Raw genomic sequence first — 23,923 nt, forward strand, 5'->3', positions numbered from 1 at the left:
TGTAATGTGGCAGTTTTTGTGCCTAGTTTAGTTTTTCCAGCAATCATTCTAATTTTTCTCGCTGTAAAAACCATCCTTGAACTTCAACGAACATTTTAAAAAAAGATTTGGCCAAATTGGTCCAGGCGTTGTTGAGTTATGCGCTTACCAACACATTTTGCGATTCATTTTTATATTATAGATGAACAGAACCCAAAGCTGGAAAATTATGAATCATATCACAGTTAGCTCCCATCGGCGATCGTGTAGTGAATAGGCAACTTTTATTTCAGGGTTATTTATATTATAATTTGTGTCATTGATTTTATCTGTTCATTAAGTTCTATAGTATAATAAGATGTGCACTGTAGTGGTCTTTGACGTATAATATGTGTTGGTAATTCGGTAGTGGTAAAAATAAGTAATATAGGTACTTACTGAGCTTAGTTACTTACTAGTAGGCAAATGAAACGAACATTCCCCGGCGTGCATCTGTCGCAATTCATTTCATTCATCGTAAATTTGTAGTGATTTTAGGTATTGGGTCTTGTTGTAATAAGTTATATCGTGCTACTCACTGTATCTCAAATAACAACATTCAGAAACGTGTGAACGGTAATTCACAAAATGATTAAGCTCGTGGACCAAGTGGTTCGAAGTTTTAAGGTCGCCAAGGTGTTCCGAGAAAACACAGACAAAATAAACAGTATAGACTTTTCACCAAGTGGCGAGACATTAATATCATGTAGTGAAGATGATCAAATTGTCATATACGATTGTGAAAAAGGTACACAAATGATTACAGTAAACAGCAAGAAATATGGTGTTGATTTAATACATTTCACACACGCGAAGAATACTGCTATACATAGTTCGACAAAAGTGGATGACACTATAAGATATTTGTCACTCCACGACAACAAATATATCCGATATTTTCCAGGCCACACCAAAAAAGTAGTAACACTTTGCTTATCACCAGTTGAAGACACATTTTTATCAGGATCACTCGACAAGACTCTGCGTTTATGGGATTTAAGGTCACCAAACTGTCAAGGTCTTATGCATCTCTCAGGAAGACCCGTCGCCGCGTATGATCCCGAAGGACTTATATTCGCGGCAGGTGTAAATTCAGAAAGCATCAAATTGTATGACCTGCGATCATTTGACAAAGGGCCCTTTGTAACATTTAAGCTGAATCAAGAAAAGGAGTGTGACTGGACAGGTCTAAAGTTTTCAAGAGATGGCAAAACAATGTTAATCAGTACCAATGGATCTATAATAAGATTAGTGGATGCTTACCATGGCACTCCACTTCAGACATTTACTGGTCACTTGAACAACAAAGGCATACCGATAGAAGCTTCTTTCAGCCCTGATTCACAATACATATTTAGTGGATCTACAGATGGCAGAGTACATGTATGGAATGCTGATACTGGTTACAAAGTTTGTGTGCTAAATGGAGATCATCCAGCACCAATTCAATGTGTGCAATTCAATCCCAAGTTCATGATGTTGGCTTCCGCCTGCACTAACATGGCATTTTGGCTGCCAACTATTGATGATGTCTGAGCACATGAAACACAAGAAACAGATGAGAAACATGAAATGAAATCATTATGATAATTAAACTGGTAGTGTATTATAACATGTATTCTATAATGAGATGTTTCTGAAATAGGTAATTCAATTGCAATCCTGCAATGTCACATGTTTTTACATTGTAATATAGAATATAAGACATAGATATGTTTTTCCGATTTATAATATAACTAGTAGGTACTATATGGACACATGGTTTTTGTGTTATCTGAATGACTTTAAGAAACAAATACTGAGTGTTAGTGGCAACAAAAACTGAGGGATGGTTTAGACCATGATTCTGAGTTGGTATCAAATAGATTTTTCCATTGCAAAAGTCATCATCATCAATTTAAGAGCCACGCTCTTGTCGGTGTAGCATTTGCAAAAGTATGGAACTGAAATTACATAAAATAACATTAAAAAATTCTGACAGGAAATTCCACTTAATACCAACTCAGCATCATAGTCTGAATCATCCCCCTTAGTATTTGTTACGGTGTCACTAACACCCATATGCACTTGTATGACTACTGGTATATACTTGGACGGGGTGTAAATGGCATCGTAACGAATACTGAAATATTCATTGCAAAAGTATAGAATTGAAAATATTTTTTAAAAACTAAAAAAATCATGATGCATTTTTGTGATGGAAAATTCCACTTCATATTAATTTAGAATCGTGATCTGAATCATCCCCCTTAGTATTTGTTATGATGTCACTAACTTCCTGTATAGATTTACCATAATTTTTCCCATTATTGGCCGAATAGGCTCAGTAATAATTCTCCATGTGAATTAGTTTTTTATTTACATTTTTAATATAATATTGTAGCAAATTAACTTATTATATTAACCTTGCATTATTGTGACAAAGTAGTAAAGCATGTTACCTATCATCAGGTTTTATAAGCACTTAATGAATGGTGGAATATCAGACTTTCAAAAAGCTGTTTAATTTTTCTAATAAATAATAAGTAAATTGTAACTGTAATAATAAAATTACTAATTTATCAGAGCAATGTTAATTTAAAAATTCTGTGTCAGAATGTATTACATGTAAATAAAACTATAGAAAAACATTCAAGTACATGATGTAAGCATTTAGATTTCATTCCAGTTAATATTTGTTTATACAGGGTGTCCTTCCATAAGATTGACAAAATAGTGTTTAGGTACTAGAACATAAAGTAGTTCTAATAATTCCTATTTCATCAAACATCAAAATTTGAATTACCTACCAAAATGTTAACTGCCTATTCAATTATTATATTTAAAATATTTTAGATGTATCGAATTTGTTTTATTTTTTCTTGATAAAGTTGTTGGTGGTGGTGAAGCATCCTCCATACAATCAATATCGAGAGGACACCTGCGCTTTACCCCAGCAGCGGGACATTTAGGGTGTCCCTTATCCTGGCACTGCCTTCCATCCATAACGGGTCGGGATACTGACTACACAGACAAAAATGTCGATAAGGAAATAATCGGTTTCCATGCTTCGGCTGGCCTAACTGTGAAAGTGTTGGCCAGAAAAAAAAAATGTAGGAGCTATCGAGTACATCCGAACCTGCTAGACAGTTTTCAGTATGATACCAAACGTGTATGACCATCAGTTTGGCTTTAATAGGATTTTCTGTCTCGATTTTTGATACAATAAAATATGTTCTTTGTTAAAAAGAGTGATACAGGCGTATTACCTTACAAAGGACTGTTTCTAACATTTATTACTAGTATCTCTTATTAGTCTGTGACTATAACGCCACACTTCTATGAACAATATTTTAATTTTATTCTCTCTTCAGTGGCTGCAAGTTGTCTATGATTACTTGTGGCTCTGCCCACCCCATTAGGGATTACGGGCGTGAGTTTATGTATGTGTATGTTATTCTCTCTTTCTGTCTCTCTCTCTGCGTTTTGGCAAATCTTTAGGTCTCTTAAGGTCCCTAGCTTCGTAAATCTGTGTCAGTCACGCACGGACTGAGGCTGAGGTCACACCAAAGACCAAGTATAGAATAGACCACAGACTAATAAGAGATACTACGTATCAGACGAACATCTCTAGTACTTAGGTTTTGTTTGATTGGTTTTAATGATACATGACAGTTGTTTTTTTTTAATAATCGAATAGACGAGGAATAGACAGATAATATTTTAGAGTGACGATCAACGATCAAACTATCACAGCTCTCTTTCTTCCCTATGGCAACAGTCTCTGTGAAAAAAGAAACAAACATAGACAAACACCGCTGTCTAGAACGTCACTGTTTCCAGTTTGGAGATGTTGTGGTAGCCAGCTGGATACCAGACTGGTGTTAGTTTTTGGTGTTTTGGGACGTTATTTTAACTTTTTATATAAAAAATCTGTAAAATAGTTATTCATGAACCATGGCTCGCGTAGCCATTGGTTGTGAGAGTAGAATGGGTGTTATAATGGAGAACGATCAAATAATGTATCACCATAGGTGAGTTATCGACCACAAAATACATTTTTGTGTGCAAGAAATACATTACATGGTCTGTTTTTTTGTAAAGTTTATTGAGCGCTAAAATACGGTGCAGACGCATATTTTCAGCAAAACCCTCACATTAGTACAAATAATTGATTTCACACATTACGTTAATCAGCTTTGACAGATCATGTACCCAAAGTATTTTAAGTAGTGTTGTCCTTTAATGTCGATAACATATATTATTATGTTTTAATGTAATATCTGCTCTGTATCCGTAGCTGGCTACCACAACCTCTAACTAAAACTGGAAACACTGACGTTCTAGACAGCGGTGTTTGTCTATGTTTGTTCCTTTTTTTCACAGAGATTGTAGCCAAAGGGAAGAAAGAGAGCAGTGATAGTTTGATCGTCACACTAAAATATTAACTGTCTATTCTATACAAGGTCTTTGACATGGGCGGTTATCTTAATAAATAATTATCATTCTCGCATTAAGTCTATGGTGCGCTCATATTGAAGATGACAGTTTTACCCCGCCCCTCCTTCATACTTCTTTCCTATTTCGCCTGCCATGCCAGATTGCAAAGACCAGTCGCCATCTTGTTTGACATGACATTTATTTTCAAAGCTCCACTACAACATTTATTTCGTTTAATTCCGTAACTTATCCTCTCAATTGTTGTAGCTGTATTTTCTAAAATTTCACCATGTACCATAAGTGTAGTGTTGTGAGTTGTGATAGTAGACGAAAGGACGTATTTTTTATTAGATTTCCAAAATCTGAGATAGAACTCCAAAACTGGGTAGAGTGCGCATTATATCTGAAAGATTGCGAAGTGTCCTGAACTTACGAAAGAAGAAAAGGTTTTTCTCATCGCCACGCCTAAGATCTCGCCTCCGCGTCGACGTCTATCCAACATTATTTAGTGCTGATGAGATCATTACTGAGATGCCCCAAGGCTTACACCACGACGCCGATGCAACCAGTAACTACCCTCAGAGTTATTTAAAATACTGTATCACTTATTTATTATTAAGTGGCTATTCTATTAACAATTGACGCTCTGTTTGTTGTTCTGCTCAGATAAGTTGGTCTGTTTGGGACAGTTGGTAGTGAAAAGAACAGTGGCAGAAGTCTGAGAATGCAACTCACTGAAACATTTAATAATAATAAAAACACTTTATTGCACACAAATTCACAAAACATTTACAGGATAAACATTTATTACTTTTCAGAAAATGTCTCTCATGAGCACAATTTTTGTAAGAGGAGACTGCATGAAGACCATTCCTACAGCAAAGTTGAAGTTCCAGAGAAATGTACAAGAGTCGAAAGTGGTAAGTTTTATACATCTTGAATCAATGATTAATATGTATGATATACACAAATATCCAGTTACGGCCAATTATTTTGATATTGTTTTACTTTTCATATTTATCTACAGATAGAACACAAAAAAAAAATTGCCCTCGACAGAATGGACTAGGTATGGATGTGGCGTGGCGTAGTAGGATGTTTATTTGTTTCTGTCGATTTAGAGCTGTTGTGAGTTTATTATTTTATGTTTGTTTCTTATTTCAGATGCACTCATTTACTCCACCCTTCGACGCCCTAGACGAAGAAGGCGTGTGATTGTCACGAAAAAGTCTGGCATCAATTTGTGCAAGAATTTACTCTGAGTACATGAGACCCAGAAAACAATCCATTAAAAATAAAATAATAAATAGCACTACCTATTTCATTTCAAATTCCCATTCTAAATGAAAATAATTAGATTTTATCACGAGGGTGAAAAGGGGAGGCGATTTAGGTTTAAAAAGGCTAAAATTGCTACCACCCAAAGCTTCCAAGGCAAATACTTCAATTTAAAAAAAAGAGCTGTCGTGTTCTATAAGAGCAGTTCCCACAGAGTAACTTTTTAACTATGGAACATTTCCGTCTGATATGTAGCATCTCTACTTGGTCTGTGGTAGAATAGAACTGTCAGAGTCAGATGAGAGTGAGTTTTTTTTTGAGGGGATTCTGCTTGTCATCGTGCTCTAGAAATCACGTTGCAGCCGAGTTGTTTTGAATCTTTGGTTTATTCCTCTGATTGTTACAAAATTATTCAGTTATAGTATTTATATAGGTGGTGGTATATATTTGTGTTTACGTGGTAAGTGTTGTGTGTATGTAATTTCGTATTTGTCCTTAAAATGGGGGACGATCCTCCTCCGGGAGGAGGTGGTATTCCACCTGACTTAGAGATGACTCCTCAGACTTTTTTACAAAGTCAAGGGGAGCTTTCTGGTTCTCAGAGATCCATGAAACGCCATGCGGAATCGGAAATCGGTAATCCTACGCCCAAGAAAAATATATCTCCGTCTGCCTCTGTTCAGGACGTTTATACTGTTCCGGAATTTGCTGGCGAGAAACTTAAATACACTGATGCTGACCAGGGGCCCTTCTCTGTGCATGTCACCAGGATGGAAAGTGATCCTTCAGCGGGACTTACTATTAGGGTTCTTAAATTTGCCCAACTTATACATAGAAATAACATACCAGGTATAGTCAATGGAGGAGTAAACTCTGTGGGACGCAACCGCGTCTCAGTTGAATTTGCTTCTTCCTCAGCTGCCAACAACTTTGTAACCAACCCTTTGCTTGCTGAGAACAAGTTATGTGCCACCATCCCACAATTCCAAGTTTCCAGAATGGGAGTTGTCAGGAACATACCAATAGACTGGACTCTGGAGGAGCTTGTTTCAGGTCTTCAGTACCCCTCCAATTGTGGCCAAGTTATTAAAGCTAGGCGTCTAAACTCCAAGAAAATTATTGATGGATCCGCTACCTGGATTCCTTCTAACACGGTCGTCCTGACGTTTTTAGGACAGTCATTGCCCCAAAAAGTTTATTGCTACCATACTTCCCTTCCCGTTGATGTTTACCATCTGCCCACAATCCAATGCAGAGGTTGCTGCCGATTTGGCCATATCAAAGCTCAATGCCGATCAAAAGCCCGCTGCTTCAAATGCTCACAGCCCCATCTTGGTGAGAGCTGTAATATCCCAGATGAACATGTGACCTGTTTACTCTGCTCTGGTAATCACAAAGCCACAGACCCAAGGTGCCCTGAACACTCCAGGCAAAAGGCGATCAAGATGGTCATGTCTGAGGAAAACATTTCATACTTAGAAGCCTCCGCCCGGTTTTCCACTGTGAGGAGACCATTTGCCGAAGTTGCCTCTCAGCAACCTCCTAAACTTTCACAACCAGCTTTCTTCCCTCCCTCTCCGTCTTCTCCGTCCTCGAGTCAAAATCCCACCACCTCGTATCGTAAAACCGTATACCGGGAACGCCGACCTCCACCAGAATTAGGTAGGTCTTATGATGTTCAGGCTCACTCTGACATAACCCGTTCTCCCATATCCTCACAACCTAATGGTTGTGCCTTCCCTCCTCCTCCCGAGTCTACTCCTCTCCTTACTCCCAATGACAACCTCATAGAGCTGTTGGTTTGTTCCTTAATTAATATTATTTCTAAGTTCTCGGACTCTTTACCGAACAATGTCGTATCTCTATTGAAGCAATTCATGTCAATGTTAATAAATAAAAATGGCGGGTCACTGTCTCCTTCAATGGAATTGTAAAAGTATTCGATCCAAAAAACCTGAATTAATATTATTAATTAACAAATTCAAGCCGGTTGTCTGTGCCATCTCTGAGACATGGTTGAGGCCGGGCTCCATTTTTAGGATGCCTGGCTACTCCTGTATCCGGGATGACAGAGATGATGGTTATGCTGGTTCGGCCCTTCTTGTTAATAAAAATATTACCTTCTCTCAAATCCCCATCCCACCGCATGATCGTGACCTACAGGTAGTAGCAATTAAGGCTTTAAACTGTACTATTGTTTCAGTTTACTTCCCACACCCCAACTCCTCTCTTATTTCGGAACTGAATAATATCCTCTTTTCTCTCCCTGGACCATTTATAATTCTTGGCGATTTCAATGTCCACCACACTTTTTGGGGCTCTTATAAGTGTGACTCCCTGGCTCCTCATTTATTTGATCTCCTGGACAATATCAACCTGTGCGTGCTGAATGATGGCTCCCCGACGCGTAGGGTTTCACCTCTAGGTGGCTCTAGCGTGGTGGATTTGTCTTTGGTATCGCCTAGCATGGTTCTGTCCCTTTCCTGGAAGGTGTTACCTAATTGCTACGGTAGCGATCATTTCCCGATTATTATTTCCTTTCTTACCCCTTGCCCTCCGGCTAAGAACCCTCCTCCTCTCTTGAAATACCGTCTGAACAGGGCCGATTGGCAAAAGTATGCGGAGCTGGTTAATGGTAAGATCCCGTTTCTTTCCCCGATCTCTTCATCTAACTATCTTACTTGCTACGAGGAATTTACGTCGTGTATCACTTCATCCGCCGATAGCTCTATCCCTTTGAAAAACTCAGCACGAGGCAAAATATCATCGCCTCCTTGGTGGGACGCGGAATGTACGGAAAGCGTGCGTCAACGGGATGAGGCTGAGAATAGCTTTGCTGGTGATCTATCTTCCATGCAAAAATATCTGTCTTTCCAGAAGGCGTCTGCTCGCTCCAAGAGATTCCTCTCCAAGAAAAAGGTTAATGGATGGCGTGACTTTTGCGAGTCTCTTGCTCCCCGGTCTCCTGCTTCTTTGGTGTGGAAACGTATTAAATCATTCAGAAGGTATCTGTTAGACGACAGTAACTCTACAACCAATGACACGTCCACTTGGCTGCCGGACTTCTTTGACAAGCTAGCTCCCCCATCTGTTCCTTTCCAGGATTGCTTCCCTTCCTCTTCCTCCTCCTTGTCTTCTTATAATAGTTTTAACGAGCCTTTCTCATATCCTGAACTTTCCTGTGCCCTAGATAACCTTAGAGATACATCTCCTGGCATGGATGGGATCCCTTATTCTCTTATTTCTAAATCTCCAATGTCGGCGAAAATGTACTTTCTTTGTATTATTAATGAAGTTTTTATAACAGGGACTGTTCCCGACTCCTGGAAGACTCAAATCATTGTCCCAATTTTAAAACCTGGCAAAGATCCTAGTAAGTCTTCTTCGTACAGACCTATTGCCCTCTCATCCGCTCTGGCTAAGATTCTGGAGCATCTCTTAAAGAACCGCTTGGAGTGGTTTTTGGAGAACAAGGGATTATTATCTAAGTTTCAGTTTGGGTTTCGTAGAGGTATGGGCACTTTGGATAGTCTTAGCATCTTGACTACTGACATTAGGAGCGCTTTCAGCTGTGACGAACATGTCATTGGTGTCTTTCTTGACATCTCCTCTGCTTATGACAATGTCCTCCTCCCAATACTCAGGCAAAAAATGCAACAGCTGAATATCCCGGAGAGGATGGTACACATCATATGCAACCTTTACATGGCTCGTAGTATCACGGTGAGAGTGCAAGGCTCTCTTTCTCCTCTCAGAACCTTGTGGAAAGGTCTCCCTCAGGGTTCCGTTCTTAGTCCGCTACTGTTCAATGTTTACACCTATGACCTTGATAGAACTGTCCTATGCTTTAGTAGTATCCTGCAATACGCAGATGACATTGCCCTTTACGCCCGCTCCTCCTCGTTTGCGGATGCATGTTCTCGCCTTAATTCGGCACTGTACTATTTAAGCACCTGGCTAAGCGATCACGGCCTCTCACTCTCTGTCCCTAAGTGCAGCGCTGTGGTATTCTCCCGCAAGCGTGTGATCCCAGCTATAGAGCTAGTTATTGATGAACAGCCAGTGTCCGTCTATAATAAAGTGAAATTTTTAGGAGTAATCCTTGACAGCAAAATGTGTGGATTACCTCATCTTGAACACATAGCTAATAAGTGCGAAAAAAATATCAACGTGCTTAGGTCTTTATCAGGGGTCCGTTGGGGCTCCCATCCGTATAGCCAAAAGCTTTTGTACAACGCCATTATACGCAGTCATTTTGATTACGCCAGTTTCATCCTCGAGCCCTGCAACAAAACTGCTCTTTATAAACTTGACAGGATTCAGGCTAAATGTTTACGTATTATTGCAGGTGCGATGAAGTCGTCCCCTACAAATGCGCTCCAAGTGGAATGTGTGGAACCTCCACTCCAATTACGTAGACAGTATCTCTCGGATAGGTATTATTTCAACACCTTACAAACATCATCTCATCCCCTTCATAAGAAACTAAATTCTCTTTGTTTGGTAGCTAGTTCTAATTATTGGAGACATAAAGACTTGCCGCCTCTCGTCAAGTCTTTTAATAAAATCAACCCTTCTACAATACATCAGACCCCTAAGGCCACTATTTTTGAATTTCCTTATGAAAGTTTAATCTTTTGTCCTAAGGTAATACTTAATCTAGGGATAGTCAAGAACTCGCAGGGTGCTGATAAGGAGCTTAATAGCTTAGTGGAAAAAAACTGGAAGGATTGGCTTCAACTCTATACCGATGCCTCTAAATTATCTGATACAAGTCACGTAGGAGCTGCTGTTTGGATCCCTAAATTTAATATCATCCTAAATTATAAATGCCCGGCTAGCTGCTCCATTTTCACAGGTGAGTCCATTGCCCTTCTAGAAGCTGTCTCCTATGTAGAATCTCACAAATTGAATAGATCAATCATTTTCTCGGATTCCCTTAGCTGTTTGCAAGACCTTGTAAAATTGCCTTTTCACTCTAGAGAAAATTTTTATCTCACCCTTAAAACTAAGGAAGTTCTTTATAGATGCCAAAAGAGTGGTCTAGAAATTGTCCTGGCTTGGATTCCCAGTCACAGCGGTATTCGTGGCAACGAGAACGCCGACCTATGTGCTAAAGAAGCTGCCCGCTTGGGTACTGAGATCTACAACAAGACTTTCTCCAGAGATATCCGGGCTCTCGCTAAATCACATCTATTCAAATCTTGGGATGAGCTTTGGCAAACATCTAAGCAAGCAAAAGGTAAACTTTACGGACTTATCCAGCCTTCTATACCTATTAGACCTTGGTTTTTTAAATTTAGAAACTTTGATAAGTGGGTTACCTCTGTGATTATCCGTCTCCGTCTGGGTCACGTGTGCTCCCCTGTTTTTCTGGCTAAGCTACGGATCCGAGATCACTCCGTTTGCGAATGTGGTGATGAGGATGGCACTGTTAATCATCTATTTTTCTCCTGCCCTAATTTAGTTGTCCCTATGTATGATGTTCTCCCACCTTGTATTCCCCGACCTGTAAATGTCAACTTTCTCTTAACTTTAGTTTCTACCCCCTTCATTAATGTCCTTTGTACGTTTATTAAACGGAATAATCTTAAATTGTAAATATTGTATGCTAATGTATGTGCTAGTCCATGTGTAATATAAGTATAAGTATGTATATATAATTGGTCCAAAACGAAAAAAAAAAAAAAACTTGCGAACGAAAAATGGTGGCGGGCCTATACTACGTGTGTTTCTAACCTATATGTCTGTGAAGTTAATTAACAATCGTGTTGTCTTTATTTTTAGGGAACTTCTGGACTACATCATTGGACTTCCCACCGAACAGTCTTCAATATAATTTAAATGTACCTACCGACTATTTTTTTTTTATTGTTTTTTAATTTTTTTTTATTTTTTTTCTTCGGTACCTTGACGTTGGCAGAATCATCGTTTCTAAACGATGCAGCCATAAACTTTTAAAAAGTGAAGTGAAGTGAGTTTTTTTGACTCTGGCAGTAATGGTTGTCTAGTAAACTGACTAAACTTAACGACAACCGGTTGCCATAAAGTTGAAGTAGTGGGTTTTTTATCAACAATAAAGTTTGATAACTGGTTTTAATTTATAGGTGGTTTTAACTCGATCGACTACAAAAGGTTAACAAGTCGGGAAGTTTAGTGGTCGGTGCCTTGCCTAGTATAGTCGGGTTGCTTTCACTTTTAATTCGGTCTCGATGACCGTCACTGCTCTGGTCAAAGTCTGTTACTTTATCAAAAGGAATCTAAAGCTGATTGCAGTACTTTGATACGATATAAAGTGCGATAACAAGTGTATTATAATATTTTATCTATTTAGCAACTTTTGTTTATAAGCGTAAGTTGTGTGTATTAATTAAACCTGAAATTTCTTCCAATTTTTTAAAACTCCTTGAGGGTGGTGAAATCAACTTTCTTTTTATCTTATAGCCCAACAATGATGCGTGGTATGGAGCGAGGTATACATAAAATGGTAATTTATTATTTTGAAAATATAGTAATTACCTACTTAAAAATAATATACATATAAAAATAACTATAATATTTATGTTCTTAACGTTTACAGTGTGGTCATGTTTTACTGGAACCTTATACAAGTTCCCTGCAGGTATCATGTCATTACACTTCGGCAAAATCTACTAACATACTAAACCTGCCAAAGCTGCCGGTGCCAAAATTAAGTGACACACTCCAAAAATATTTAAAATCGGTTAGGCCCCATCTGAATGATGATGAATTTGCAACTACTACATCTCTTGTCAAAGACTTTGAATGTGGAGTTGGTCAAAAGCTGCAGGTAAGATTTATTTGTGTTTTCCCCCTTTATGAGTGTTCATTTTTACTAAGCTCTTTGTTACTAAATGAAATACAATATAGATCAGTCTCTACACTACACCCCACAAAATGAAGTGGTTTCATTTTCAAAACAAATATTTTTCCTGCTATTAGTACTCTAGTAATCTGTCTTTCAAATGAAAATTCAATATAGTAAAGATTTAGCTCTATAATTTGACTTTGGATATGTGTTATGGTTGAGAAGAAGTAGCACAATAAACTCCTCAATAACACATTTGTTTTATTTAATTATAGAATTTGTTACTGAAAAGAGCTGAGAATAGCCTGAACTGGCTTGAAGAGTGGTGGCTGAACACAGCCTACCTTGGATACAGGGATCCAGTTACAGTGTTCTCCAGCCCAGGACTGGTATTTCCATTTCGAAAGTTCAATAATGAAGAAGAGCAATTAAGATATGCTGCTAAAACTTTATTGGCTGCTCTAGAATACAAGGACTTAATAGACAAGTAATATTTAATTATAAGTTACAATTTCATTCTTGATCTTTTATTTAAACTAGTTAAGTAATTCATGTTTGTAATAGCTACAAATTAAAATTCAGTTTCAAGAGGTTTCAAGGGTTTCCCAACCTTGAATTCATTGCATCTTTATTGATAAGAAAGTAAGTTTATTATTAATATTTTAAAATATATTTGATTTTCAGTGACAAGATTCCCCAGGAGAAAATGGGTAAAAATCCTTTGGACATGGCTCAATATAAAAAAATATTTGGAACTTGCCGAATCCCCTGGGAAAAGATAGATAAGCTATCATATAACACCAATACTAAGCATGTAACTGTTATACATAACAACCACGTAAGTATACTATATAATCTAAATGAATAACATAACACAAGCTCACAATTATATCCCAAATCTTTTATCTTTGTTTGTGGATATAAATGATGAACTTTTTTATTACACCCAGACAAAATTAAATCTTCCACCCATTATTATTCTGACCCAAATAAAGAGAAGCAATGTAGGTAGCAACAAAATTCTATAAGTACATAAAATGTGAACCAAATATCAAGCAGCAATTCGTTTTATAATGCTCCTGCCTTTCGGAATAATTAGTTATTAATATTACCTGAATAATGAGAAAATAGGTAATTATCACGTAAAAGCTGTACAATGCCATCTATATTGTTTTTGGTGAACATAACCTGGGAAGTCCCTCATTCCGTCGGCACTAATTGTCTATGGTGTGACCGTGGTTTCACCACTGTATTCCGTCAATCAAAATACTTTTTGTTTGAATAAAATGTCATGATTGACGAATGATTTGTAAATACATGGTACAAAACATGGTATAAGAAAACCAGGTATGCTCTAACGTGACAGCTATCATTTCAAGGTTAGCCCAGTTGACGTCATCATTCCACCCTGCATTGCCATTTCAGAAAAAATAAATTACCCACAACCAATGCTTTTAATTTGCAAAGAATTTTTGAACTTTTAGTAAAAGATTCACTTACAGTTTTAATTATTTTCATATGTGACAAGTAATTATAATTAAATACATTAGTAATTCACTTAATTATCAATAATAAAATTTACGTCCTTGGAATGTTGGAGATATCGATTAATGATAACACTTACATCATCAAAGGGCAGGCAATGGCGGCTTGTCATAGGATTGAGCATACCTACCTGGTTTTCTTATACCTAAGGTCTTTTCTAGGGTGAATAGATGTAAAATTGCTCTAATAATAAAGCCGATTTTTCTAACGTCTATTGAACATCCGGCGCGTTACGTTCTACCACAGACATTTAATACTTGTCTTAAGGGTGCAGGGACCCTAGTCTAGTTCCTATCCGTTACCTAGATGTCGTACGTACCGCAGTCAGTGTAAAACATAAATTATTTAGTCTTTTTCTTATTTACTTAGTATTTACTATTATTTCTGACGCTTAATTTTATTTGTACCACAAGAGGTAAAATAATAATGTATTTTCTTTAAATTATTGATTAAGATGATCACTTTTATTTTCTGTTATTTTTCATACTATTGATTACATCATTAAAATATATTTATTTACTCAGAAACAATAATAATAAAAAACAGAATGTAAATCCACCACAGGTTTCGTCAGTACTCAGTACCAACATTCATATTAAAAAAAAATAAGGGAAACCATATTCAATTCATACATAATAAAGTCCGCACAAGCTTCGTCAAAATACAAAAACAAAACCACAATTGGCTTCGTCCAAAACTAATTAATTGATTAAGTATACATTCCCATACAAAAGTATATAAACCTTTAAACGTAAATAAACCTTTACAAAACTATTTATATATGTAGTTTCTAATAATAAGCAATAAAAAGAACATTTAAATAGGAAATTTTCAATAACTTCAGGCCCAGAGTAAACCTGAATAAAATAGGAAGGGTTTATAATATTTTTTATTCTTTATAGGTTCTCTAGATCTTCAAGTAGTGGCAAAAAGGTGTAGAGCTCATTTAGCTTAGTTTATCTATGACAAAAATAATTTGTTTCGATCGCTTCGCGTAAGTGTAGCCACACTATTCGGTCGAATAGTGTACACTTACACCATTTATTGTTGCCGAAACGTACCTACATAGCGAGGGTCCAAACACCCTTAAAGAATTAAATGCCTGTGCTTTCTACTTGCCTTCATGAAACTCCCGGCTTTAAGGACTACAACGTTTTAGTTTCTTCATAAGTACATCCGGGTTAACGAGGCTATGGGATCTGATAATAATCGAATCGAAGTCATTTGAAAACGTTAAGGGGAAGTTGTAGTGAAGGGATGATCATGTATCCAATATATAAATGAATATGAGGTGGTAGGTACTTATTTTAATATTTTCAGTTTTTCCATGTCGACCTATGGGGTGACGATAATGTACTGCTCAGTGAAGCTCAAATAGTTGAACAACTAAACAATGTGATTGCGGAGTCACAAATACCTGCTTGCGATCCAATTGGTGTCCTTACATCTGAAAATAGAGACACTTGGGCAAAAGCTTACCAACTGCTGATAGCAGGTATAATTTTTTACTTACTATGACGCATAGTTAGGTATTATGCTGTTTTGTAGCTGCAAGTTTTATATTAATGCCTGTTACAGTTGGTTAAGATAAACTACTACTTAAATATCTTTATTGTAAAGTTATCGACCACCTGCGAACAGAACCATTCCGTGGGAGTACAAAAAAAATCTTGCCCGCTTTCACTCATAATATTACTGTTATAATAGCATGTGTCCACTCTGTAAGTTATTTTTTGGTAAAAGGTGTATTTAATCCGATAGCAAAGAGTTTCGAAGATTATACAAACTTTACCTGTACAAGATGGTTGACCTAAGATCTCCTAGTTTTTGGGGCCACTTGTTCATTGACACTTTTCCGGAGGGTGTAACTCAAAACTATTGGTATATCAGAAAAGTATATAAGAACATAATTGTAGGAAATTTAATAAGCTTTCATTTAGCAGCAGAACTTTTTTCTCGAGGACCCACCGTTTTTGCGATATTAGCGAATAACCTGAAAATGGGACCATTCCCGCCCTCTCCCCACTTCGGCTCTTCTCCTAGACGTGGGGAATTTTAGTTGTTGACCCCCAAACACCTTGAACACATTTTCTGAATGAATCGCTTAAGTCCCCTCTCACGCACTCTACACCGCCTTCTGAGCCATTTGTTGAACCAACTATTATAGCAGCGCCCTCATGCATGAAACGGGTTTTCTCCTGAATATTCAACGAATACTTCTGTCATTTGTTTTTTTTTATTCTACCGTTTTGTTCACATCGATATACTTAAGCTCGGCAATATTCACAGATGATGTAAACAAGGCATCGTTGAAGGATATAGAGACTAGCATTGTAGTGTTGTGTCTGGACGCACCTGTTGGTCTTTGGGATCTCTCAGACAAAGGAGCTCGCCAAAACCTAGCTGCGAGCCAGACCATCTTTGGCGGAGGTTCCAGGAGCAATGGCAACAACCGCTGGTTCGACAAAACTGTGCAGGTGAGTAAGGCTGGATGCACCAATGCGGAGAGTAGTGGAAACGTGCGGAAACGACCAATCACAACGCGCGTGAGAGAAGACAGTCGCTTTACTCGTCGGACGCTCGCCAGTATTTAGTCGTTTAATGCAGTTTGCGCCAGGTACCTTTTGTTTTAACAAGTGGTCCAACCACCTTTTACCATTAAACAAAAATAAAGTTTCTCTAGCAGTAAATCTTGAAGCATTAGGATGCTTCAACAATATAGCACACAAGAAGTCGTCAAGTTCTTTGGCAGAGTTGTCAAAGTTGTCATGCGTTTCACAACCCTTAGCGATCTAGGGTGATCGCTATTGTGCTCCTACGACAGATGCTGTTTAAATTATCTGACAAGATGTACAATGCCTAATGATGATGAGTATTGACGGTGACGCGCACAATACGATATCTCGACGAATAATGTGTGTGAGCCAAATAGATTCATTTGAAAATAGAGGAACAGGTTTATTTCCGCATAAAAATCACGATCCAAACCTGGTGTTTCTTTGACTTGATCTTGATACGGCCTCCGACATAAAAACATGATGATCCGATGTAGATCACTCATTCATACTCATAAAGCGTTGCGTGGCCGTGGTGGTTCGGACAGCCTGGAGCTGGTGACGCACCAGGTGAGGGTGTTCGTTCCCAACGTGCCTACACAGAACCTCCGGCCGCGCAGCCGCCCGCTGCTCGGTATGTCGGCGGCGCGCACTGTTTCGTCACTCCTTGCATCAGCACCAGAGTGTGATCTGTTTGTGAGTGAGTAGACGTATGTGTGTCTTGAGTATCTGAGGTTCTTCTGCGAGATGATGATCGTTCGTGTGAAATGTGTTGTAGTTAAGTTACTTAATTTATATTGATACCTACATAGAAATTGCACGCCGCCTTGGCGCTTTTCGCGCTGTAATGTCGTGAAATGTAAACAAATAAACACTTATTCGCTAAATTAGAAATAAAACATTCATCTGCCCACTGCTTTATAATTAAACTCGAGGCAATTATATTTTTTTTTAGTTTATTGTCGGAGCGGATGGTTTAACTGGACTCACTTACGAGCATTCGCCGGCCGAGGGACAGCCTATTGCTGTTCTGACTGACTACCTTATCAATTATGTGTAAGGTGTATTTTTAATTATTAGTATAATATTCAAAGTAGGTATTATAACTTACAGGCAAAGCTTATGCATTATGTGCCTTATGCAATACCATAGAATAAACAATATTAAATACCTACTGCGTATAGAAAAGACACACTCCGGGCGCCCCACACCAATACGAGCTTGATTTAGGTACCTCCAGTTTTGCCTATTTTAAACCGTAAGCCGTTTGAGAGTAAGGGAGCGCGCGCACACTGTCTGTCTTGCTTGCATGAACGGGGTAAGCCGGCGCACGGTAATAACTGATTATTGTATGGTGTGGCAATACTATCATAGCATATGCACAGGTGTAGTACGTGATTTTGTAAATAGGTACCTAAGTTAATTTTGTTTCAGAGATAAGTGTAAAACAAATGAAACACCCTCGTCGAAACCTAAATGCCCAAAGAAACTGCAATTCAATGTTAGCAGCGAAGTAACTGACATGATCAACGTAGCACAGATCAATTTGGATAAGTATGTATTAGAATCGTTTCATTATTATTATTGAAAAGAAACGAGTCGGGCTCGCCCACTGAGGGTTCCGTACAAACTTGTATGTAAACAATTCGTTCTTCACGGTGATGGGTTTGATTTTGCCGCGGAAAAACGATTATCTCCTATCTGAAGGTCTAGTAGGCAGTTTATTTGTTTAATTTAACCTTTAAAATAAGTATATGCTTTTCTAATCATAATTAAAATTCCAGATTGGTGTGCAATTTAGAGTTGAACTGTTTCACGTATGACCGCTACGGTAAAAATTTTATTAAGTCTCAAAAGATGAGTCCAGATAGCTACTTACAAATGGCTATGCAGTATGCTTTTTACAGGTAAAACATAATTTTCTATGGCTTCTAATAAGTCTTAAAATTTTGAGATTTCGAAAGTATGAAAAATGTGTTATAGCTATACTGGAAGTGCCTGGCTACCTGACAATCCCTTCTCCGCTGGCCTAGTACTTCCTTTGCTAGCCTGGGAGTCCTTTCTCTGCTAGCCTGGAGTCCCTCTGCTGGTCTGGGAGTTGTTTCTGTGGACTGGAAGAGCTATACAACTCTGCTTACCCCGATAGGGAAGACGGGCGCAAGTTGTGTATTCCTTACATTAAAATCAATTATATTTACTCATGACAGAAAATAAGTATTTAAAGAATAACACATAATTATGTCTATATTCAGGATCTACAAAATTCCTGCTGCTCATTACGAGTCTGCGGCGACTAGAATGTACGTGGGTGGCCGAACTGAGACCATCCGGTCTTGCTCCATTGAATCCATAGATTTTGCGAAAAAAATGTTAGACGATTGCGTTTCCCCGAAGGAGAAAGTCGCGGCGATGAAAAAAGCTATTCAAGCACACAAAGATTACACAGTGCAGGTCTCTCATACATTTTCTTCGTATATTTTTTAAAACATTCATTATTTTAACCACCATGTATCTAGCAAATAATTTAATTGTACTTAATATTAGATCTGATGAATAAATATTTTATATATAGTTTAATAGAACAGATGGGGTTTACGAATGCATGCTTTATGTGTGATTAAAATAATTGACATTAACAATAATTGTACTGTTACTATTCCAGGCGCTACAAGGCTTTGGCGTAGACAGACATCTTTTGGGACTAAAACTGACTGCTATAGAGAATGGAATCGAATTACCCAAGTTGTATTCTGACGCAGGGTTTGTAAAAAGTTCTACCATGCGCATCTCTACAAGTCAGGTGAGAAGAAATCACCAAGTTTTGTACTGTAGTTCATATGTAGTGTTCATTCCATTTATTGCCTAAACATAAAAAGAAAATAGTACCTGGCAGTCCTTTTTTTTCTTTATATAAGGATTAAAGGTTTAGGCCTTGCCAATCTAAATAAACAATTTATTAATCTAGGATTATTTTCTATTTGAAGGTGGCGTGCAAGTGTGACGGCTTCATGTGCTATGCACCGTTAGTGCCTAACGGATACGCGACGTGCTACAACCCCCGAGACAATGACGTCAACTTCGCGACGTCCGCCTTCGTCTACAACGAGGAGACCAGCTGCGACACATACCGCAGCGCGCTCGAGGACTCGCTGCAAGACATGCATGATACGCTTCTCAAAGCCACACCTTCGAAGTTGTAAACTATAACTGATGTTGCTCAAGGCATAATATTTAGTTATAGGTGTCATCATATTAAACAAAGTATAGCATACACTGTACAATCGTTTATTAACACGTTATACAATATAAAATACGATATTTTACTACATAAAGTTTTTAGAGATATGAATTTACAAATAATTATTCTTATAAAATAAATATGTATATTTATCTATACCCCTTAATCAGGTCGGATGGTCAACTCTATTATTAATTTATGGCTGTTCTTGTTTATTAATGTAATTTAGATCACAAAGACTTGTTATTACATTGATCATTATACAATGTACTGAGGTTTTTTTATAAAATATTTACTTTATGTACTCAATAAAACCTACATATTATTAATACTCTTTGCTTTTAATTGTTTAAATTATACCTTGCCTGATCTATTGTATGGTATTGAACTTAGATCAGACGTAAAATTACTTACACTTAGTAAAAGAGAATTGCTGCTTTATATAATGTTTTCATTTGTGAAATCTCTAAATATAAGCTTTTATGACAGTAAACAAATGGTCAAATAGTGTAAATTTTCAATACATATTATATACATTTCCTTGAATTTTGTAGAGTTGGTTAGACATGAAGGGTAAAGTATGACAACATGTTTAATCATACTCTATTTAATCTCATACAAATTAATCTTAGAAATAAATGTCAAATCAAAATACTTCTTAGCCATAATTTCATGAGAGTGCAATTAGGATTTATTTTTCCTGTAAAACTTTCTTTGGTAGAAAGTTCCAAAACAAACAGTCAGTGAAAACCTTAGCTGATATTGAATGACCAAACTATTAATTATTATCTATACATTATCATCACCGCAAAACCATTTACTTTTTCTTGTGGAATGTACTTATACAAAATACGTCAAACATAATGGGATTCATGATAATTGTGATTTATTTCTAACATAACGATTCTTAATGATTAAGTATGATTTCCCCAAACAAAATTAAATTTAGTTGCACATTGCCAGGTATTTTGTTCTGACGGATCGTAATCATGATAGCCGTACATTAGTTTGAATGGCATTCAGCTGTAACGCTAAGCATCTCGATCATTCTCTGTTGAGAGAAGTGAGGATAGTGGTGGAGACCCGTCATCTCCTGGCTGTATGCTTGGTGGGCCTGGTTACAGGCTGGTTAGCAGGCGCAGTTATCGCGCGAGGCAGGCGGCGCGGACAGCGGACGGCCTGGCGACGCTGGTTTGTGCTGCACCCCAGACTCGGCAGCATTCAAATCCAACCGTCCATCTTGAATACTTTGATATATTTTTTTAGCTGTTTCCAGAAAAGCTTCTTCTACATTTTGGCCTCTGTAACGAAATATGAAAAAATCAACTAGTTGATCAACAGTAGATGAACATCTTACTGAAGGGCATATATCCAGCAATAGCTATACCTGTTCTATTATAACTATTAAAATCTATAAAGAAATCCCAGGAACACAGTATAAAAATGAACTTGTACATGAAACAACTAGATAGGTAGAAAATCAATATTTACCTAGAATACTGATACTATACTTACGTTTTAGCGCTAGCTTCAACAAACATTAAACCATTCTCATCAGCAAACTGCTTAGCTTCTTCATATGTTACATCTCTTTGGCCATCCAGGTCTGACTTATTGCCAATCAGGAATATCACAGTGCTGGGATTGGTCAAATTACGGGTGTCAGTCAACCAGCTGCTGAGGTGGTTGTAAGTGGATCTGTAAAACATATATACATAAACCCACACCTATTTCCTACTGGGGTAAGCAGGGACTATGGAATTCTACTACTACAAGAATACAATTGAAGCAAATAAATAATAACATTAACATATTGCCATTATTAACAAGTTTAAGTGAAAAATAAATATTCCAATAAAGGTAATGTCAGAAAGAAAGAACCAGACAATACAGTACTGTGCAAACCTACAGTTACCTATGCTATTACAAAAAATAATATTTTTGTGTAATTGTTGCCATTAAACATCTTTCATAACATATTACCTCCTTGTGATGTCATATACCATGAGTGCCCCAGCTGCACCTCTGTAATAAGAACGAGTTACAGCTCTGAACCTTTCTTGTCCAGCGGTATCCCAAATTTGTAGTTTGATCTTTTGCCCTGCAACTTCAATGATACGAGTCCCAAACTCAACACCAATTGTATGAGGGCAATCAGCCATGACTGCAACAAAATATCAAAGAATATATAAATTGTACAGAAATAAAAAATTGTACAAAAATACATTTATACATTAGTATTCTTTCTTACATTTTTTTTCTGTGAACTGGTGTAGGAGACATGACTTGCCCACCCCCATATCACCAATGATGATATATTTAAAGATATAAGAGTAGTTGTATGGTCCTGATGTCATCTTGCTGTAAATATAAATTTTGGTAAGACTATACTCAAAATGAACAAGTGAATCAAAGTAGAAAAACAAATATCATTAACACTAGTTAACTGTCGAACAAAGGTGGTCAGCTCCATTTTTATTGAATTACGAATGATCGATCTTCTAATGAGTCATCACACTGAATAGTAACAAATAAAACAAAAAAAAAAACATGATGATTAAATTCAGAAAGTAAAATAAATTCTATGGTAGGTACATAATGGCAGCGCAACTAAATTAAGCAATGGTTTGCTTTCGGTACAAACAATGCAGGGGCTTGTCGCGAACGTTTGCTTACGATGCGATGTCTTCTCCAAATAGTTCCATAATACTGTATTTAATTAACGTACTATATAAGCGCCTGTATTAGTTCAAAACTTACATAGTGAAATATTCACAGATAATATTAAACTTTCAACAATGAAGTAAACCAATTCCCTTGTTTTTGCTTCCTGTAATTTCTTACACTAACAAAATTAAAATTCTCTTTCGCTTTCGCACAACACACTTGTCAAATTCATTTTTTTTTTTGTTTTGGTTTTCCCCGAAGGGTAAGGCAAAGGGAACTATGCCCATACAGCCATGTCTTACGTATTTTTTTTCTTGATGAATGATGAAATGATGAAAGGTGATGATGATGAAACCTAAGCCCCCACCCTCGGGGTAGACTCCTACTCCGAACCCCAAACGAATTAACTCGAAAGTCCGCATAAACTTTCGAGTTATGAAGCGGCTTCCTGACACGAAGCGAAAATAGGCAGATACACTTTGTTTATTGAATACTCCAATATAATAACACTCGCGAATGTCTTCCGACTAACTTAATGCGATCATCAACCACAAAACACCACTTCGTATTAATTATTTAGATTATTCAATGAAGAAAGCAATTGTCCCGTTCCCGTTTCCCGCCAAAAAGCCTCCTTTTGCCCCTGAGTTTTGCCCCCAAAGACCTTGTATAGAATAGACGGAGCATATTTAAGACGAAAGAAAAACATAGGTTTTGTCTTTCGCACTCATGTGAGCCGTCATAAGTTAAAAAGAGATAAATATACTATCGTCGTAACGTCTTTTGTACTCGTGTAGCGGGTTTGTTATAGAAACGTACCTATAGTATATGTTTTTGTATCAGAACCACTAGTGCCGTTCCATGTCTTTATCGACATTATTATTGGCTAAATATTTCATGTTAGTCCAAGATCTAAAAAAATATACATTACAAATTGAATGATTAATTAAATACATTTAATATGGTGGTAATGATTTGTTTTTAAACAGATATAAACCCTGTAAGGTTCTCGAAGAGAAAAGAATATAAGAAATATTAAAGATACAAAATAACAATCCGCTGCCATTCACGGCGCGAGAGCGAGAGAGAGTGAGTGTGTGAGCGAAAAGGCATGAGGGGCCGTGCATTTAATCGCTGTTACAATTTTTTTTATTTTAAACGCTATACAGCCTCGTTACATACAGAAATAACGACCTAGTATCCATACCTGGGTGGGTAGAACCACAAGTAAATTAGTTAAAACGATACCTATTTGTACCCTGATAGAAAGATACCTAAGAAGAACCGTACGTTGCGGTGACAGATTCAGAACCACTTATTCAACGTAATTATCATGGACAAACTTGTTAAAGGTCAATTTATCATTTTTGAATC

At 37.3% G+C, this 23,923-nt stretch overlaps 3 protein-coding genes and 1 long non-coding RNA gene across 12 annotated transcripts; 3 read left to right on the forward strand and 1 right to left on the reverse strand.

Annotated features, from left to right (window-relative positions):
- The first annotated feature begins 235 nt into the window (after positions 1-235).
- Positions 236-2,858, forward strand: LOC126366457 (WD repeat-containing protein 82). The gene has a single exon (XM_050009567.1). The coding sequence runs from the start codon at positions 607-609 to the stop codon at positions 1,552-1,554; it is 948 nt and encodes a 315-aa protein (XP_049865524.1). The 5' UTR covers positions 236-606; the 3' UTR covers positions 1,555-2,858.
- Positions 2,859-4,039: 1,181 nt separating this feature from the next.
- On the forward strand, positions 4,040-5,735 carry LOC126366521 (uncharacterized). Its single transcript, XR_007566355.1, has 3 exons — positions 4,040-5,005; positions 5,256-5,357; positions 5,602-5,735. It is a non-coding gene; the product is annotated as an uncharacterized LOC126366521 (long non-coding RNA).
- Positions 5,736-6,040: 305 nt separating this feature from the next.
- On the forward strand, positions 6,041-20,213 carry LOC126366353 (carnitine O-acetyltransferase-like). 7 transcript variants are annotated; one of them, XM_050009483.1, is made up of 18 exons: positions 6,041-6,175; positions 8,593-8,720; positions 10,064-10,151; positions 10,363-10,573; positions 10,743-10,957; positions 11,503-12,067; positions 12,160-12,202; positions 12,296-12,526; positions 12,820-13,031; positions 13,229-13,382; positions 15,410-15,584; positions 16,379-16,566; positions 17,600-17,700; positions 18,079-18,198; positions 18,429-18,551; positions 18,897-19,095; positions 19,307-19,444; positions 19,629-20,213. In XM_050009483.1, the coding sequence occupies exons 7-18, from the start codon at positions 12,167-12,169 to the stop codon at positions 19,842-19,844; spliced, it is 1,893 nt and encodes a 630-aa protein (XP_049865440.1). In that variant the 5' UTR covers positions 6,041-6,175; positions 8,593-8,720; positions 10,064-10,151; positions 10,363-10,573; positions 10,743-10,957; positions 11,503-12,067; positions 12,160-12,166; the 3' UTR covers positions 19,845-20,213. The 7 variants fall into 7 exon arrangements, with proteins under 7 accessions (XP_049865440.1, XP_049865443.1, XP_049865434.1 ...); XM_050009486.1 differs by having other exon boundaries at positions 10,788-10,957; XM_050009477.1 differs by having other exon boundaries at positions 10,363-10,957.
- On the reverse strand, positions 19,909-22,781 carry LOC126366475 (ras-related protein Rab-14). 3 transcript variants are annotated; one of them, XM_050009594.1, is made up of 5 exons: positions 22,643-22,781; positions 22,134-22,243; positions 21,866-22,046; positions 21,398-21,580; positions 19,909-21,183 (listed from the first exon to the last, which is right to left on the reverse strand). In XM_050009594.1, exons 2-5 carry the CDS (start codon positions 22,237-22,239, stop codon positions 21,012-21,014), a joined length of 642 nt encoding a protein of 213 aa, XP_049865551.1. In that variant the 5' UTR covers positions 22,240-22,243; positions 22,643-22,781; the 3' UTR covers positions 19,909-21,011. The 3 variants fall into 3 exon arrangements, with proteins under 3 accessions (XP_049865551.1, XP_049865559.1, XP_049865544.1); XM_050009602.1 differs by lacking the exon at positions 22,643-22,781 and adding an exon at positions 22,478-22,589; XM_050009587.1 differs by lacking the exon at positions 22,643-22,781 and adding an exon at positions 22,559-22,577.
- Between the last annotated feature and the right edge of the window lie 1,142 nt (positions 22,782-23,923).

Source organism: Pectinophora gossypiella, chromosome 1 (assembly GCF_024362695.1).
Source record: "Pectinophora gossypiella chromosome 1, ilPecGoss1.1, whole genome shotgun sequence".
Lineage (NCBI taxonomy): Eukaryota > Metazoa > Arthropoda > Insecta > Lepidoptera > Gelechiidae > Pectinophora > Pectinophora gossypiella.